General features: G+C 38.8%; 2 protein-coding genes across 2 annotated transcripts; both read right to left on the reverse strand.

The window, feature by feature from the left end:
* Positions 1-371: 371 nt before the first annotated feature.
* On the reverse strand, positions 372-6742 carry LOC135468111 (polycomb group RING finger protein 3-like). The gene is made up of 8 exons (XM_064746179.1): positions 6654-6742; positions 5162-5302; positions 4772-4868; positions 4367-4422; positions 3840-3905; positions 2707-2912; positions 2130-2210; positions 372-1760 (listed from the first exon to the last, which is right to left on the reverse strand). The coding sequence occupies exons 2-8, from the start codon at positions 5268-5270 to the stop codon at positions 1716-1718; spliced, it is 660 nt and encodes a 219-aa protein (XP_064602249.1). The 5' UTR covers positions 5271-5302; positions 6654-6742; the 3' UTR covers positions 372-1715.
* Positions 6743-11917: 5175 nt separating this feature from the next.
* LOC135467901 (nucleolar protein 56-like) lies at positions 11918-19490 on the reverse strand. The gene is given in 13 exon segments (XM_064745822.1): positions 11918-12757; positions 12760-12879; positions 13248-13291; positions 13294-13368; positions 13711-13729; positions 13731-13860; positions 14417-14517; positions 14764-14915; positions 15374-15561; positions 16218-16416; positions 17431-17598; positions 18046-18253; positions 19372-19490. Coding segments are annotated over 13 exon segments (1554 nt in total). The 5' UTR covers positions 19375-19490; the 3' UTR covers positions 11918-12610.
* Positions 19491-19559: the final 69 nt, after the last annotated feature.

A 19559-nucleotide genomic window follows, 5' to 3' on the forward strand; every position in this document is an offset into this window, starting at 1 on the left:
ATCCTAGCCATGAAAGCCAATGGGAGCTGGAATCAAAGGTACTATAACACCAGTGATGAGCCCACTGAGGTGAAATATCTTTACACACTTGGACCTTCACGCTAAGTCCGACTTCTGGCAGTACATGTCACACACCAGTGTTCATGGGAAACCTTCTCCAGAACAGTGAGAATTCCACCTGAAGTATGGTGGAGAAAACTGGGTAAATTCCTAAGAAAAACATAGCATCTCACCAGTACCTGGTGCTGGATTTTCACTTGTTTTTTTTACTGAAGGAGAGCACTGCACTCCATCTATCAGTGAGAGTTCCTCAGCAAGTACAAGTACACTGTTACAAAAAAATCTTCAAAGAAACAACATATGAACTCAAATTTGAAACATTTAATCATATATAGCCTTGAAGTCAATAAACTATCATATACATGTATATACAATCTTATCCAAAACATTTGATGTAGTATTTACATAAAACAGATCATGTACATGCCGATCCTTTCTATAAACAGGTTTCTAGAAGTTAAATGTATACTAGTATCCCATAAGCTTATCAGCCTCTGGGACAAGTGGTGATACCTGGTGACAAGCACATATAAAAAACTATAGCTGTCTCATGAGTCATTTGACTTTACAATGTATCATGATGGGAATGAAAGAATGTAGATGTACGTTGACTGTCTGACAGCATCAACCTTCCACATACTAAATAGGGTGCTTCCTCATTAATTCCCCTTATACAAGGTGAAATAATGGTATGCACCCTTCACTAGAGCACATGAAGGCACCCTTCACTGGAGCACATGAAGACACCCTGCACTGGAGCACATGAAGACACCCTGCACTGGAGCACATGAAGGCACCCTTCACTGGAGCACATGAAGGCACCCTGCACTGGAGCACATGAAGGCACCCTTCACTGGAGCACATGAAGGCACCCTGCACTGGAGCACATGAAGAACATAACTCTCCTCCAGCACCTGTTTCATTCAGTCCCTAGTAACATCTGACAACAGGGCAAATCAACATGAGACCATGAGTGTATATGAGTGGGATTATCTGACTTCTTTTCCTTTTTTTTTTTTTTTTTTTACAAAAGCACAACATAGTCAATGATAAATATAGCACAATGATCATAACATAAATATTCAATTTGATCTTTGTTCTAATACTTAAAACATTTCTGGGCATCACCCATGTCAACAGTCTCAGATCTAGTGGCTGCTCCCTATACTGTCACCTGCTTGACATGAAATACAATCCTTGTTTTCAGCCTAAAACATCCTCCTAAAATATGCAGGCAAGTTTGATTAAACCGACAGTGGATTGGCTAGGCATTTCTTCAGACCTTGTTGGTGACCAGGTGATATACAGTGAGCAGCTACCAGATATTTAGTGAGAATGCCACGTGATAAAGACCAACTTAAATTGTAAATGAATCCAAACTCGTGGATGTTTGTTTGACACTAGACCGTCACATGTAAATCGAACAGCACATCAGTATATTGTAAAGAGAGTACAGTGACACTGTCACATATGAGCAGCCCCTTCTCAATGTAAAGCAAAGTGTGACTTGTCAGGGCCTAACCATTGGCCCTCTTCATAAATAAACTGTGCAAGTGGCACATGCTAACCATGCTCATAGAGGAGAAAATGGAAAGGAAAGGAAAACATGAGGCAGCATGTTTGCTGACCACAGAGCTGCTACCCCAGAAATACTGTCACAAATCTATGCGTTGTCGGTAATGTAGAAGCAGGGGAACATCCTGAAAAAAAAAAAAAAAGTTAAAACTCCACATTACTACAGAGATAATAAAAATTCTACAGAAATGATATCAACGCAAAGCTGTAAAGAAACTTGCATCCTCACAGAAAGAAGACATGCTTAAGTTTTTACCTGGATCCATGGGAATACATTACATGTATACTTAGCAGTGCTGGAAACTCAAACAGAGGTTTGATGTGCTACAATATCGAACATAAGTGTATTATTTATTGGCTTATTTTCACAACAGTGCTATGAAAGGTATCAAGGCGAAAAAGAAATTCCCTACAGTCATGATATGTACATGAAATATTCTGGTGTACGACGTTAAACCGTAATGAAACAACTTGATTAGTTTTGAAAATAATACCTTTTGCCTCCATCTTGTAACTGCCACGAACTTGAGTGTATGATCTTTACCTAAAATCTCATCATTGCATAGTATATCAACCTAGAACAAAGAAAGTGTCAAAATAAACTCGAATGCATTAACTGTACATATAAAATAAGGCCTACAGTTATGGGTAAGGTCTCAAAAGGATATTCAAAAAAGTGACTCAACCAAATAAATGTTCCAAAATTTATAAATCTGTGTTTTCTTTCCTTTTGAATGACTTTCAATATTAATTTGGTGGCTAATTTGGACTTTACTTCTGCTTTCCTGCAAAGCACCAAGAAGCCACAAAAGCTAATTTGAAGTCTTTAACATCTTCAGACTAGAGAGTCTACCCCAGACCTCTCTTATGTGAGTAGATTCATATCTCAATATTAACACTGCATACAATAGCCTGATCTCACTTGGCTATAAATGTCACAACCATCACAATGCTTTTAATCCTCAGATTGAAGTTGCCAGAATGCTGTATAACAGAGGCTTCCAATGTCTGGATACCAGCAATCATGTAATCAAGCCCTAAAAGCCCTACAAAGAGAACTGTTAAACTTACATCTTTATATCTGCACGTGTTGTTTAACACCTTGAGCGCCACAAACTTTTTGATATGGGTGATGGTTGCATTGATGGAACAGCGGATGAATTTCCGCTTGAGTGTCTTCATCTGGTGACTTTTGCACTCCAGACAGATGTTCACCTGCTCGTCACTACGGTGACAATCTTGGTCTTCTGTGGCCTGGTTATCACATTCCTCATTGTCTACAATTGAACAGCAGGTCTTATAACACAATGAATATTTCGCACATAACCACACACAGTTGCCTATTTGTCTACTCGTATCATTTATTTATCTACTTCAGAGGTGTCAGATTAAAAAGACTTAGACTGAAGCAATAAGTCATCATAAAATTTGTGAGTATATAATGATGCCCTGATCATACACAGATAATATGATACAATCCCTTTTATTTCCATCTGATATGAATCGCTCATAACTTCAGGAAATTTTTCACAAACTACTCAAACAGCTGTGAGAATTGTACAACACAAGGGCAATTAACAGCTGAAGAAAAATAATGTGAAGTTTTAATATTGTTAATCAGATAATTTTACGTGATTTTTAACCAATATAGTACAGCAGCTGATTAGTATGCAAAATATTCCATGAAATTAAGTTTACATTATGTCCATAATGATGCCAAATAAAAAGACCAAAATTTCATCCCCAGAAGAAGGCATGTAACAGTATGAGATGCCCATAAAAAGTTAACACACTCCAAATCTGCCTTATTAATCCAATATTGGAAGTAAATTTACAGCAGTCTTTCTTCTTCAGTTAAGACACAATTTTAGTTTCTTACAAATAAGGTTTGCCAAGTTAATATTGTGTTTAATGGGTGAGCCAACACTAAAAAGTCCTCAAATGGAATAAAAATACAACTGAAAATCCACTTTTTAACTTTGTCTGATCTTGAAAATATTATAAAGTTCAAGTTTTTCCAAGTGTTCCAATCACTGAAATATATCTTCAACAGGAAAAATTGCTGGGAAAGTCCAAATTTTCCACAAATTAGATGATTGTCAAGTTTTTATTTTCTTACCCTCCTCCAACATTAAAAACAAGATGTATTCTATGCATAAAACAACAATTTCAATTGGTGTGGCCTAAAAGACATGAAAACTTACTAGAAAGTGTCTTTGGAAATGGAATCCCTCGAGATCTGTAGAATTCCTGCTGTTTCTTTTTCTCATCTGGTAAACAAAAAGGAAACATTTACAAAAGTTTTGGAAAAAGACAGTCCTATGATGCACCTCATTTTCACAATCTTCAATCCATTTCATTCAATTTAACTGCCTCCTGGTTCGTTAATTCCTGAAAATCATGCACAAACTCCACTTGATGTATGTGTTGCTTAATTATTTTCTTGGGAGGCGGGGGGTGGTGGGGTGGGTGGGGTGGGGGGTATGCCGTAGTCAAAAATATTTTTCTGTAAAGAACAGTGATTAGCTTTACTGAGGCAGGAAACATGACAGGGCACACAGAGAACCACTACTGCTTCACTAGGTTCCTCACACACCCCTCAATCAAGGCCACGACACACCACCTTGCACAAGTGCCAAGTGAGCAAACTTTTGACGCAAATCAACCAGCTAGGATTTAACTTCACAGCATCCTCCCTACCAAAATCCAAGAAACCATGACCTGTACTTACTTTCTTGTAGATTGGGCACCAACTTGTACACGATGTCCTGCATGGTACGGTCATGGCTATCAAAATAGAACATTTTGCTTCCATCAAGATAGGACAATCAATAAATGACTGAACCCACAATGAACAGCACAATGTAACAATGCCTATTAATAAATGGATGCCTTATAACCAGAGACTTAACAATAACTCATTTATACACATATAAAATACATTTAATACTGCATCAAGTCTAAGCATATACAAAGCTGACTACAGGACAAAGTGTAACAGATTCACTTCAAAACAAAGATCACACACAAAGTAAAAGAATATTTACATTTAATAATAAGTTATAAAGCATTTAATTAGAGGTTATCTTTGCACTCTGAGATACTGGTACAAACCAGTATATGTACTTCAACTCACCTGATAAAATTGAGGGGGTGGCTCTGATGAATTACAATTTCACAGGTGGGACAGCTGTTGTTGTCATCCAGGTACTTCACCAAACATGATTTGCAGACTAATCAATAGCAAAACAGAGATATTACGATGACAACTCCTTGCAAACTGTCACCGATTCCTGGTCAGTCAACACTAAAACATACCTCAATATTTAAGGATAATATAAACTACGGTTATTTGAGCATTAAATGTTTATCATTCAAGAACAAAAGACATCAACTGTACAGATTAGCTTTAGTATGTAGTACTGACAGAAAGCTGATGGTAAATACAAAGCTGATAGCAAACAGAAACACTGACAGTCTTACAAGTAGAGGTTAATTTACATGGATTACAGAAGAAATGTCTTACATGTATGCAAACATTCTGTGATTGTAGTGGCATCAATCAGGTAGCCTTTACAAAGTCTACACGTGATATGCTGGTTAACAGACTTCAACTGAATCTTCCTTTCCATCATGATTCTGGGCCAGGCACCACCTGCCTCATCACCTGATCACAACAAATACAATATCCCATTCACGTTTATTGTTATCCTCCAAACCAACTAAAGCTAAAACAAGACAATCTTTACTGTATATCAAGAGCCTAAAAACCACCTTAGCTAGCGCATAATGAATTATATTTATTCATTTATTTGACTGGTGTCTTTTGCCATATTCAAGAATATTTCACTTATGCGACAGCAGCTTGCTTTATGGTGGGAGGAAACTGGGCAGAACACTGGGAAACCCATGACCATCCACAGTTTGCTAATGAAATTTTAACAGACATATTAAAAATGTTTATTGCTCAATTCAAATTTACACAATTGAAACCTTAAAGGCCTGAGCAGAATGCACACAGTTTTTGCAGCAGTACCAATTGGCCCCACTGCTACCAACAATGCTGTTGACTTGAGCATGGAATAGTACAGCATGGGGCAAGCAACATTGAGAACTCAGTGTAGACATTACAGCCGTATAGAAACTGGCTACTTTCAACGTCCTAGAGTATAGGAGCATAATCATGACAGGAAATGTTGCTGATGGGGATAGGGTTTTGTACCTGAACTATATCCATGGTGGTATTTATTTATTTATCTGATTGGTGTTTTACACCGCACTCAAGAATATTTCACTTATACGACAGTGGCCAGCATTATGGTGGGAGGAAACCGGGCACAGCCCAGAGGAAACCTACACCCTTCCGCAGGTTGCTGGAAGACCTTCTCACTTACAGCTGGAGAGGAAGCCAGCATGAGCTGGACTTGAACTCACAGCGAAGGCCGTGCTGTCTCCTTCAAAGTGACATTTCCAAAAGGCAAATAAATAAACCTCAACTGAAATCAAATTAAGTTTTCACTTTGGACATAATTAATTTGGGATTAATTGCACCCTAAAATTGATTTCCTCTTTCAAGTGCACCTCTAGTTCCGATCGCTATGTCAGTATTCAGTCAGACAAGCCAACTTTAATTAACAATACTAAGAATTTAACTCATTTCTTGACTAGGTCTGTTGGTGGTAACGTAGAAATTCAGAGCATAGTTATCAAACATATCTCTGATAACTTTCTCAATCAATGAATGTTCCACTTTCTTATCAAGCATCTAAGAGTTGTGCTGTAGACATGCTGGATGCCATTAATCACCTAAACACTTCAGCCTATTGCGAGTGAAACACAAATGAAGCTGGGCAAGTCAAACACACCATGATGTCGACATCACTGCAACAACAACAGTAATACAGTTGACATCAGAAACAAAGAGATGACACGGTGAGCTTGTACGTGACCTCGAGCATTCCTTCTCTTGCAAAGCTCAATGCTTTATAGAGACTATAACTCACTCAACGCATACTCACGGAGAAAGGAAAGAAGCACCCCCGGTTAGGAATACAATATTCGACAGTAGTTGTCGACTTCTTTTGGCGAAGCCATTTTGGCTACAGAGATGCCCGATGCGGCTCGATATCTTCTATTTCATTGGCTGTTAACAATTATAATAGCCAATAAAATCTCCCAACACACAACGGTGCACCAAAGAAAAATAGGTCAGCGCTGGGGTTCAAAAGACTTATCTACTGATTCAATTTCATTTATTAGCTGTACCATTTATCAAGTACAGACAAATTAATGGAAATACATGTATAACCAAATGGGATATGCTCTGTCTGTTACACAGATGCTTTAATAATGTGGTGAAATGGAAACGTATGCATACCAGAACGTATAATAATTAATATGTACAGGTACATGTGTAAGATAATCATGTATACATATATACATATATTTAATTAGCACATACCGTCGTTTTCTAGCAACAAAGTATCAAAACAAAATAGTCGTACTACAGAACTTGAAAACATAACTTTCATACTCCATGTGCGCTTTACGAAATCTTGTCCATTGATTGGCTGAGCGCAATGAGAAAAAAGACAGTACGGGTATAGACAATGTTGTGAAATTTAGTGGCCTATATCTCTCATAAAAAAAGACAAATACATAAGACATGTATACAATGCTTCAAATAAAAGTTGTAATCAGTGAACAATTAACATACCTTTACTCCTGTCTTTGTAAAGACAAACTAGTAATATAATTCTTCATAATTTAAGTATGACTTTCAAAGAAAGAGTTCAGATTACCGGTACCACAGGTTATGTTATTCAGTGTCTTTCATATACGCAAGATACATGGGAACTCGAGACAAAATTATTGTTAGAAAAATATTAAAAGGGAAATATGGCCTTCTTAAAGAACTTGAATGCCATTTTATTGATAAAGATATTAAATGCGCAAATGGAGGAAGTGTGTGTGTGGTTAAATAAAAAACCTATGAGATTTGCATTAGTGGGATCTATGGTTTAATACTTGACGTAGTATCCGAAACATTTATAATGTTATTTATTCTTCAGGCTCCTATTCCAGATTTTACTCGTTGTATATAGCTAATTGGCTTCTTCAACCTTTTATTTGATTAGATCAGCTCTAACTCTTTTCATCAGCCTCCGAATGACCAATTAATTCGTGCTATAGGCCTACTTTTGAAGATGTCTTTTTTATGGAAGCCAATAGAAGACTTTTCATTACCTCACTTACTGAGGTCTTTCTAACAGAGAACAAGGTAGCGATGTATAGAGATAGCCAGCGAGCCAGGTAGCCTTTAGATATAGCGAAGCGAAATGATTGATGCGAGGTAACGGTCGATGTAGTGATGTCATGTTACTACCTTGCTGTACCTCTCCTTGTATTAAAATGATCGAGGTATATAGCGACGAAACGAAAGTGTCTTTATCGCTTTCCATACTTTTACATTTTTGCATATATACTTCCACGAGGCTGAGAAACAATTTGAGAATGAAGGTTGGTGATGCAAAAAAATTAGTATAGCCGTGAGTACAGTAGTTTCTATGAATGGTTGCATTTAAACGGCTTTGGCGGCCGTGTGGAGAGCGTCCGCTTCGCAGTGTGATCCAGATCTAGGATCAAACCCGGGAGGGGTCATACCAAAGACTTTTAAAATGGTACTTGTTGCTGCCTCACAAGGAAACAGGATTGGCTGGCCCGTTGTCAGTATAATATGACTGGGTGGGGTGTCATGTCTAGCTGGTGTCTTCGACATGATATACTTCAGTAACGGCAGAATTCTATAACGGTATGGACTCGCTCTGTCACAAGAAGACACAGTATATGTACATACGCCTGTTGACTCCTCATCGTCATTTGACTGAAAAATTGTTTACGATGTAAAAAATAAACCCCAGTGGCTTTGGAATCGGGGGATTGCATGGATATTTTTGGGGGGTGGGGTGGGGTGGGGTGGGGTGGGGAGGGAGGTAGATACTGGCAGAACATGCACGTTCGTCTTATGATAAGATTGATGAGGGGGACAAAATTTAAAAGCCCAAAAATAAGCTTTAGATCATATTCCAAGTTTTGACTTAAGACAGGAATGGTCTCGTGGAATCGGACCCAAAAGCCACATTTATCAAACATCTTCAGACTTAAGTCAAAAGGGGCCTCCGTGGCTCAGTCGGTTAGCGTAATGACACAGGAGCCTCTCACCAATGCGGTCGCTGTGAGTTCAAGTCCAGCTTATGCTGGCTTCCTCTCCGGCCGTATGTGGGAAGGTCTACCAGCAACCGGCGGATGGTCGTGGGTTTCCATAATGCTGGCCGCCGCCGTATAAGTGAAATATTCTTGAGTACGGCGTAAAACACCAATCAAATAAATAAATAAACTTAAGTCAAAAATTCAAACACCACTACAATTATACTATTTTACTCTAGGAAGTTTACAATTATCGCCCTGATTCTTTACTGCAGAGCATTGTGCCAACCACAATTTGAATTCTTTCCTGTTCTTAGTTTGACTTTTTAAACCCTTGCAATTTATGACTTAAGTCTTAAGTTGCTTGATAAATATGGGTCCAGCTAGGGGCCTAAGGGGACCCTTGTCCCTGGCGTGTATAATGCTGCATGGGATAGACTTTTAAAATCGTCCCCAATTAATTAAAAACTTAATTAATATTTTTCACCAATCGCTTTTCAGGCTCTGTACTCTTTAAACCCCATATTTTGGTTAAAAAGAGCTCTACCGAGTTGTGGCCACTGAACTAATAATGTGCGGATATCGGTACAACATATGGGCCTATACATAAACAACCCGGGTATTTTACATTTTGAACTGAAGGCCTGCCAAAGCAATGACAGCTAGGACGCGTGTTCAAACCATTTGCCGCGCTTGTCAATCTGTGTCGTACGCCAGGTACATACGCTGAAATTTGCCGTCCCCAACATACTCCGAGTACACTGACTGTGGGTTGAGAAATTTTCGGATATGCCGAATTCATGGGTGCTCAACCTAGGTTGTAGATTGAGTAGCTATGAATATGGCAAATCTGATTATTTCTCAACCCACAGTCAGTGTACACGGACTGAAAAATTTCATTACATTACGTCTCAAAAAATTTCAAGCCGATTTTTCGCCAATGGTCAGCTATTACACCAGCGACGAACTTTTCGACCTCTACATTCGCATTGATGTCAGTGCAAATCAACCATGTATCACCCAAATCGAAAAGAGTTGACAGGTTTTTAAAAAAAAAACCAGTTGGAGAACTATAGGACTCCATATCCGGAATGACGACAGTTACAAGTTATCTCCCTTAGCTTGACGATAGAGGGCGACGAAATTAATTTATCGGCTGGAACTTCTTGTAGGCCTGTGCAAATTTTAATTTTTCTCCTTATGACTCATTATGTTTGAAACAAAAAGTGTTGAGAAGACGTTGGTAGGGTTATCTTCATGACGCTTTTTCTTGCCGTTCCACACCTGACGTTATATCTCGTCATCAACCAAGCGAATAACAGAACCCCTCAAAGGCCATGGCCCTTAACGGATGGTTTCAGATACGATGTCATTGTGGAAAATACTTCCCATCCGAAGCACACTGGATACAGCATAAGATCGAAGACCCATCCTCGTCAGGCTGCCCGCCAGACTGTCAACGCAGTTTATTGGTGACATCAAGGGTAAAAATTATCCGTGCACCAGTCACTGCGGTTCAACAGCAGAATACCATTGTGAAAACCGGTACAGTAAACCAAAAAACAATTTCCTTTGTGTGTAGTTGCGGTAAATCTTTTCAGGAGGAAGGTGATTGGAAAACGCACAGAAGGACAGAACACCCAAGTGACGCCAGACTGCTAGGGAGCAAGAGGAGGTAATTTCTGCTCCAGCAAATAGTTCATCATTGGTCATGCCTACCAACACTACAGGAAATGGCAAAGCAACATCTGTGGCACCAAATCCTGATTAAATAACCCCGAAAGGCTTCGAAAATACCTCCTGAAAGAATATCAGAATGACAGAATATACCAAAATGATCGTACACATGAATAAACGCTTATTGGAAAATTCGTATTCCTCTATATTTGATTCTGTTGTCTAGACTAAGGTTTGTGCATCAGTCTGTCATGTGCAGGCTACATGTTAAGTAAAAGCCAGAAAAACGCACAAGACCCTGCCAGCATTTGTGATCGTGTTTTTAATCATACACGATATTTATTTGGTGTATTGTTAAAATATAGAAACTACAATAAATATTTGTTTGGGATACCCTGTAACATTATAGATCAGTTGTATTCTCTTTTTGTACATCTTTTGAGAGATGGAAATATACACAATTTTTTATTTTTTAATTTGATAGGTGTTATAAGCTGTACTCAAGAATATTTCACTTACACGACGGCAGCCAGCATTATGGTGGGAGGAAACCGGGCAAAGCCCACGACCATCTGCAGGTTGCTGGCAGACCTTCCCACTTTCGGGTACACGAATCAGCCTATGCGATTTATAACAGGAGGAAGAAAGTCTTACAAGACCCAGCATGTCGCTCCCAAGAATCTTGCTTATGCTAATCAAAACAAAGAGCTACAGTGCATTCTAATTTGGCTGGCTTATAGTCTTCCTCACACGCGTTATATGATAAATGAATCATACGGAGGGTTATGTCCGGTCGTTGCATACCGTAGGCCTATACCCCGAAGCTAGTCACTACAAGTCTTCCGGACTGATTGCTGCTTTACAGTGTACTCCAGCATTGTTCACTTCTAGGCAGCGTTCCGCGGAGGCAAATAGATGTCGGCGATCAGTCAGTGATCTTCGCAAGTTATCGACAAACTTCCCCACGTATGACGTACACTTTTGAGTCAAATGGTCTCCAAGTCAACACAAGACTGCTTAAACGACGATAAGAGTGCCATCGACCGCACCTTACTCAAAGCTACATCTCGCTACCCATCGTTTTGCTCAATATGGTGTTGTCTGATCTCTCACTCTTACCACCTGATACACTTATCACCTTATCAGACACGATCGCTTTCACATTAACATACCACAACATAATGCTGTATCCTGATCTCAGCAGATCTGTTTTCTATTCGCCGTTATCTGACAACGCTTTTCTCAGTCATGGGAATTAAATTTAATACTTCTTTCACAGGCTTTGGACAATACCGTTATGACACGACTAATATTACTGGCACACTATAATGCCAAAATCATTTGTTCATTCATGCATTACTAGTCTTTGTAATAATCATACCAACACTGTGAAGTGTTTTACCTGTACTTTGTTTTGTACAGCAGTTTATTGAGACGACTTCAACTGAGTCATTGTTTATTGCAGATGACCTGTACAGAGTCAATGTTTTACTAAGATGACTTTTACACAGTCACTGAAAAACACCTCAAGGTGCATGTAGTCCATGGAGCATGATATTCAAGTCATGTAATCTATGTGGAGAAATAAACCACAATAAACTTTGTTAGAGAGACACTGACCACATCACATACCAAGAAAATGGAAGAGAACCAGGTCAGTATTTCTAAAATGAGAAATGTTGGAACGGATAACATTAAATGAACACCAATCATACAGGGCATGATGCTATGACTTATTGTGTGGATACGTAGTCATTGTTACCCTAATCACTGGGTAAATCAGAAAAGAAAGCAATTGTTAGGTCCACTATTAACAGGGACTCTGCGTCCTCTACTTACATGACAAATCATTGTTTCATAACATGAACTGTATGACAGATAGGTAAAGCAACATCTACAGGCCCTGAAAGGTTGACACAACAGTCCGCGTGAAAAAATTTCTGTGGGAGTAAAAACTCTTACCCAACACAACAATATAACATGTATATGTTTTGTTTATATCTGCCATAGACATCCTCTCCATTAAAAGTTATACATGAAGCAAATTTTCAATGAGGCTAAACAAAATGATTGGCAACTGCACTTGGCAGTTTTAGTCTGCTTCCTTTTTCTTCTTCTTCTTTTTCATCTTCTTTATGGGCGGCTCCCCATTTTCCTCTTCAGCAATTTCCATGGAAACGTCTCCATTTATGTCTCCACCATTTGATTTCCTCTTTTTCTTCTTTTTCTTGGGTGTGGCCTCTCTGTTGTTTCTACAGTGTTCATGTCCTCCGTCACTTCTGATGCCTCTTGAGATTTTCTTTTGTCTTTCTTTTTTTTCTTCTTTTCCTTCTGGCCAGTTTTGTCCTGAACCTCTGTCGCCTGAAGAAAAGAAAGTCATATTTATGTGTGTTGCCAAGATCTTTGACCTCGGGCAAATTACTCAGAACCTTTTTTGACATGTAAAACTAATGTACACAATATGCACACCACACTGATGGAAGACGAGTGGCCCTCAATGACTGTTGTTGATTGCTTACTGCCACACAGTCCCCACACAATGAACCTGCACCCTGTGTGTCTAGTGAAGCACTTTAAACCAATCAGCCACAGTGCATTTCCTCTCACACTTTAGGTTCAGTGTCATTTACTTTAACAAACTTATAGAAAAAGTGTATGAGATCATGAAAAAGAAACCACACAGAACTTGCCACTATCTCCAACCACCTGTATTGTCTTAAAAATCTTACCTCCTCGATGGCCTTCTTCATCACATCAACATTCTTCTCTGGGTTTCACCTGTTTCATAAAACTTCAAGCGATCTTCCACCTGCTGTCTCAGATGCTCACCAAATACCTGAGTAGGAAATTCTGCAAGATATACAATTAGAGTTTTCAATTTCTACACCAAGCTCTCTGACTCTGACATCCTACATAAAGAAGTAATTGGCTAAGAAATATAATTCATCTTTTACATGTATTCAGTAAGGTGAGTTACAGAGGACTTTCCACTCTAAGTTGTTTTATCTGGCAACAGGAAATCCACAATTGCAGATCATGAAACAGATTAGATTTATTTACTTCCCTGATTTATAACATTTGCCCTCATACTCTCCTGTAGGAGACCCTGTCACGCTGAAGTCATGAATTCTGCAATATTCTGTCATTTATGGGCTCATTAAATTCGTGGATTAACCCTAATAATTTACATACCTGAAAAGCAATCAATTCTCGGAGGCTATTGAACACTTGTTGGCTAAATATCTGGATATCCGTCCTTTATTCTTTGCACCTGCTCTTCCAATAAATGTAGAATGGAATATAAGCCCATACTTTGGAGTATTCCCTTTCGTTTTGAGTGCTCTGTAAGTAAGAAACATGCACAAAATGAATATATAACAAATGCCTGAAACAGGTGTGACTGTCCAGAGAAACCATTGCAGATAGACAGCAAAGCAGTTAGGATAGGTATAAAAATAGGTGAAAATGATAACCCACAAGGTGCAAAGAGTCTATTTATTTTGAAAATATCGTGATTTTGTGTATTTGAGCAAGTTTAAGCATTGTTTTTAGAAGTAGGCTTTCAGGACTTGTGTATATAGCATGACGTCGCACATCTTATAAGAGGACGTGTCTTGTTGCATGATGTAAGAAATGTTAAAGTTGACTGAACTTGTATTATGACATCATTCTGCTGATCTCGGATTGGAACATCATAAAACAAAATGTTTCTCTTTGACATTATGGCGTTCAAGATACGTAATAACAAAAGTGATATCCAACTCCAGCCAGTGAGAAATCACTTTTACCAGTGATGGAAATTCTCATCATTTCACCTTTATATGAATAATAAAACCTTTTTTGTTATCTACTTTAAAAATAAGTCTATCAATGGAGGAACATGGACACTTTGACATACCTGAACAGGGCTTTTTCAGCCCCCAAGATCTGTACTGTAGAAGCTGGGTACTTGGCTAAATTTGTTAAACTACCAGCATGGGAAATCAGCCTGGCGCCAACCTAATCAGAAATAAAACACAAGATAAAATGCATGCCTAACAATGAAGTTTACAAACTGAATGCTATTTAATTTGTTACTTAACTGAGTGATGATTTCCAGGTGAATGATTTACACAACCTAGACAAAATTTAACACAAATCCAAGTACTTAGCATTTATACAAAAAAAAAAAAAAAAAGAACACTTTATTCAGAATATACTTAGATGACAGTTTGGGTGTCTCAAACACACCTTTAATTTACTCACCTGTTCACCAATGAGAGTTGCCAGATTTGGTGCCACCTGGTTCATCTTGCTCTGCAGATATTCATGCAGGCTCTTGCGGTATTGTGCTAATGCGATAACACGACTGGCAAACATTTCTATGTTGATCAAATCTACAGGGGAAATGTCCATGCCTGGGAAATTAACAAAATTCAGCTTTGTGACACAAGCACAAATCAAGTGACATGAAACTTGCCGAAGATCCCATGATATTAAATGTGTCTTTTAATAAATACAACTATTGTAAGCTTCAAAATTAACCCTAGAGCAATTATCTACTAACGTGACACAAATTTTATTTTGTGTTTTACAGCGAGACAACACTTAAAACAATCCCAAAAAGGGAATGAAAACCTAACTCTTTATTTTCCTGGTATTTAATGGGTTTGTTTCAAGGACTATTCTGTTTTTCAACGCTTTCCAATTACAAAAATTTGAACAACTGCTGAGACAGTTCACATGTCCACATTTATACCCTCTTCTGACATTGAAAAATTTTCATTCTGCCTGCAAAACAAAAATGTTTAATGGTGTGGCCTAAAGGCCAGCTTACGGCAACACACAGGTAAAATTTTGACTGATCCAAGCTTACCCATTGATGACCGTGATGCGTCCCATATTGCCTTGACTTTTGCACTGTCCATAACAATCTCTTCCAGGGCCTCTAAACTCTCCTCTGTCATTTCTTTCCGGTTCTTGATGAACTTAACCACTCTGGCATACATGTAGTTGTCTGGTACAATCTTTACCAGCTCTGGGAAGTGATATGAATACCATTCCCTAAAACAAAAGATCACAATGCATCAATTTCAGTCTTTTCTATTTATATTCTTTATTTACATGATTTTTTTAAACACAATACACCAAAGTATTTCACTTTCATGGATATGACTTTTGCCAAACACTGTCTAACTTCTGGCAGGACCTAAAGAAAACCCACTGTACCTCAGTATGTACCTGATAACTCCTTATGCCTCCTAATTGACCAACGGCTAAAAGTATTTTGACAATGAGTGTAGAGAAGTTTTTCTTCTCCCTTTAAACCAAGCCACAAGTAAGGAATCGAGAAATTGGATATTAATGCTGAAATATGATGTCAGCACTAGTTGGGCAATATAAGAGCAATGCACTGAGGACTGCTAAATGATGGTCACAGATTCTCCGTGCTGTAGTCCTCAAACAACAACACCTGACCTGTCTTAACACTGACCATCAAGCCAGATGAACTAACTCTCACAAGGCCCCATCAAGGAGTGAGGCTGGGGAATCTACAATTTCTTTGTCCAAGGCCGGTTTTGAACTCTCACAGATTTCCTACTGATTGAAAAGCATGCACGTTTAAACACTAGACCACGGTCGCTCCTGGCTCTGAGTATAAATAAACTATAAACGAAACCGTTTAATCCAGGACACTGTAATACTACTAACCCACTAACCTAATTCTCATGGAGAATGTGTTGATATCTTTGTCTAACTGATCCAGCAGGTTGATACTCTGTATGATCATATTGTCAATACGGTTGATGTTGAATTTGACCTTTGCCCTGGAGTAACTGTGTCCCAAACCCAGCTGAGCCTTGGAGGAAGACAGTTCTGTTAACCCTTTGACCAAGTGGGCAAAGTGTGTGCGGATACCTGTCAACAAGAGAAAACAGGAGAAATTACACACTGAAAACCTCGTTTTCACATCATTTATCCCATAAATTTGACATGATATACAATTATATAAAATTAGGTCAAAGTATTGCCATGAATAAGTCCTCACATTTCAGGTTTATTATATCCCTCTCTGATTCCAAAAAGGTTCTGCTTCATAGGACAACAGATATTTTATTTGATTGGTGTTTTGCGCCGTACTCAAGAATATTTCACTTATACCACAGCGGCCAGCATTATGGTGGTAGGAAACCGGGCAGAGCCCGGGGGATGACAATGTATAAATCACCACACTGTTTTGCCACAGTGGAATTAAGGATGGGACTTCCAATCCTCACATTGATGTCATATTTAATGTTTTGGTAATTTAAATCAGTGGAAATAATTATTGACAGGATACAGAAAAGAAAACCCAAAAGACACCATCGCTTCTTGTTCCCCTTAAATCCTTAGTGCAAAGTGAAAAGCCCAAAGTAATGGGTAATTCATTTGAAGGGTTCATCATGAGCCTGTCCCAACATTTCAGTTCTAAGAGATTTGACTGATTTCTGTTTTTTTTTTTTTTACTGTTGTTGAATGTGACACTTGAGAAATGTTCACTTATACAATGGCAACCAGTATTTTATGGGTGGAGGAAACACCTTTGGCAAGTTATGCTGCTGAACTGTTCCATGTGTAACACACATCATATTAGTGGCAGAACCGGTCTCCAGTATGACCATGTAACACCATGCAAAAGAATGCCATCAACTACATACTGCCATCAACGTTCCAAGAACAATAAAAGCAGAAGAATACAAGAGATTTAAAGGAATCCACATCTACAGACCCCACAGTATATATTTAATCATTTCACTGCTCAAAGACAACCATTTGATTATTATACCATGCAAGGTTTACTAGTATCCCTTTGATACTTTGTTTCCTACAACACAACACGAGGGTTAACTGTAACTCACTGATCTACAAGTAAGAGTAAATACATATACTTACCTCTGATGATTTCTGGAATAACTCCAGTAAACTGACATTTTAGTCCTAGCTCTTCTGCAATGGAGTCACCAATTTTACGGTCACCAACACCCAAAATACACTTCTGTTTTTTACTTCCCTTTGGGGCATGTGTTTCCAGGAACAATTGTAAATCTTCGTGAAGTATACCTAGAATTTAAACAGAGTTCAAGTTCTTTAAGTTTATTTTAATTACATAACAAATAATATCCATCATGAGCTTCACATGAACGAGATTTACTTTTCTGATTGTTGTTTAAAACAATAATCAAACATTCTTCACTTATACAATTGCAGCGAGTTTTCATGGTAGTGCCTGGGATAAAACGACGACATCAGACAAGCTGCTGACAAACTTTTCCCAGAGTGACGAATCTCACCCACTGGCATCAGCAAGTTCAACACCTCTACAAAGCCTCCTTGAAAGAACAAGAAAGTATTTAGAAATTTCCTGTCCAAGGCTGGTGGGATTGAATCCGTTTTTTCATGCTGAAAGTCATGCACCTTACCCTGAGCCATGTCCAAACTCTGAATTTTGGAGTTGGATGCAGGCATATTTACAATGTACACAACTGAAATCAGTGTACATACACCTACCTTCAGAAACACTGTTCATATTGTCCAAGGCATTAGTTCCACTTTTGAATGGTGAAAAAGCCACTAGTTTAACAATAGAGTGGAATTTGGTCAGATCTGTGACACTCTGCTCCACCTCAGGTAACAACATGGCCACTTCCTCAAATTCCTTGACCCGGAACAGAGCATAACCCGAGGCATGCTCGAACAACACATGGATTAACTGAGCCTGCAAATATACAGAATTGTCAAACTTAAAATACTCTATAACAGAGAACAATTAATGTATGTCTAACCAGGTAAATGATCAAATGATCAACGTAACAGTGCCTCTATAAATATCTCTGTACAACAGGAGCATTAACAGACATCAATTTTTCTATTTCCCACGAGAATAGTAACGGAAAATCTGTCTTAATCTTGTATGATCTCAACGCCCTTCACAAATACTACCTTAGGTTACTGCACCAACACCCAGTAATAACTGAAACTCATTTGCAGCATAATGCTGAAAGGAATCTGGTTCTATCCTGTAAAACACAGATTATCATTACTCTGCATTTCACCCCACAACTTTGTGTTTAACACCTTCATACAATGGGCAGAGAATTACTTTTGCCATCTGTGCCTCTCAGATAATTAACCGAGGATCAGGACAGTCAGATTTTCAAAACAGACTTGCATTACACCTGAAGTTCCTCCACCGTAAATAAAGTCACGTGGTAGAGTGACCTAAATTCAGTGAAGAACCTGCCTTTCATAACAACTATCTCAGAAAAGTGGGGAGGGTCATCGAATATCAAAAGTATCAACCTTGCCTTTACATTACGACTGCCTTTGTAGGATTTTGTGTTGTCATTTTATGATACCAGGACGGCATTATATATCAAAGATAAGGTATAGCCTCCGAAGTCACCCCCCCCCCCCCCCACCCCCTCCCAAGTTCACCACGGTTCCACCGGTTATACCGGCCATCTAAGTGATATACGTCGCAACACAAGTCAGACCTGTATGTTAGTCCTAGTACACTGACTGTTGGCTGAGGATTATTTGGATACGTCATACTCATGGCTGCTGCTCAACCTACAGTCAGTGTACTCCCAATCGCCTGCATGGCCGAGACAGTCAACGGGGCTTATCCGCGTCCTAGACTTCGTCATTTCAACACTCGTCTAAGCTTCTAGCCATGGCGATTATGGTTCTATTTTAGTGACAAGCTCACAATAGTATATGTTGCAAATTAAAGGATGTAATAAATATACCTATGTAGTATTAACGCCCACTAAGCATGACTATTTTGTTCAAATTAATATTGTTTTTCTATTCACATTGCCCACGTGCACTCACCATGTCCCCGATTCCATTTGTAGTCGCGTGTAAAGCGCAAGTAAACGGGGCACTGATTGGATGATTCACGCACCCAGTCCGGAATGCTGCGAAATTGAGCCAATGAAAGCCATCGACCATGATCAACTAGCTTTCGTGGAAAGAGATGAAAATGGCGACCGCAGATGTGAGTATGGGTTAAATGCTAC

This window comes from Liolophura sinensis, chromosome 6 (assembly GCF_032854445.1).
Source record: "Liolophura sinensis isolate JHLJ2023 chromosome 6, CUHK_Ljap_v2, whole genome shotgun sequence".
NCBI classification, from domain to species: Eukaryota; Metazoa; Mollusca; class Polyplacophora; order Chitonida; family Chitonidae; genus Liolophura; species Liolophura sinensis.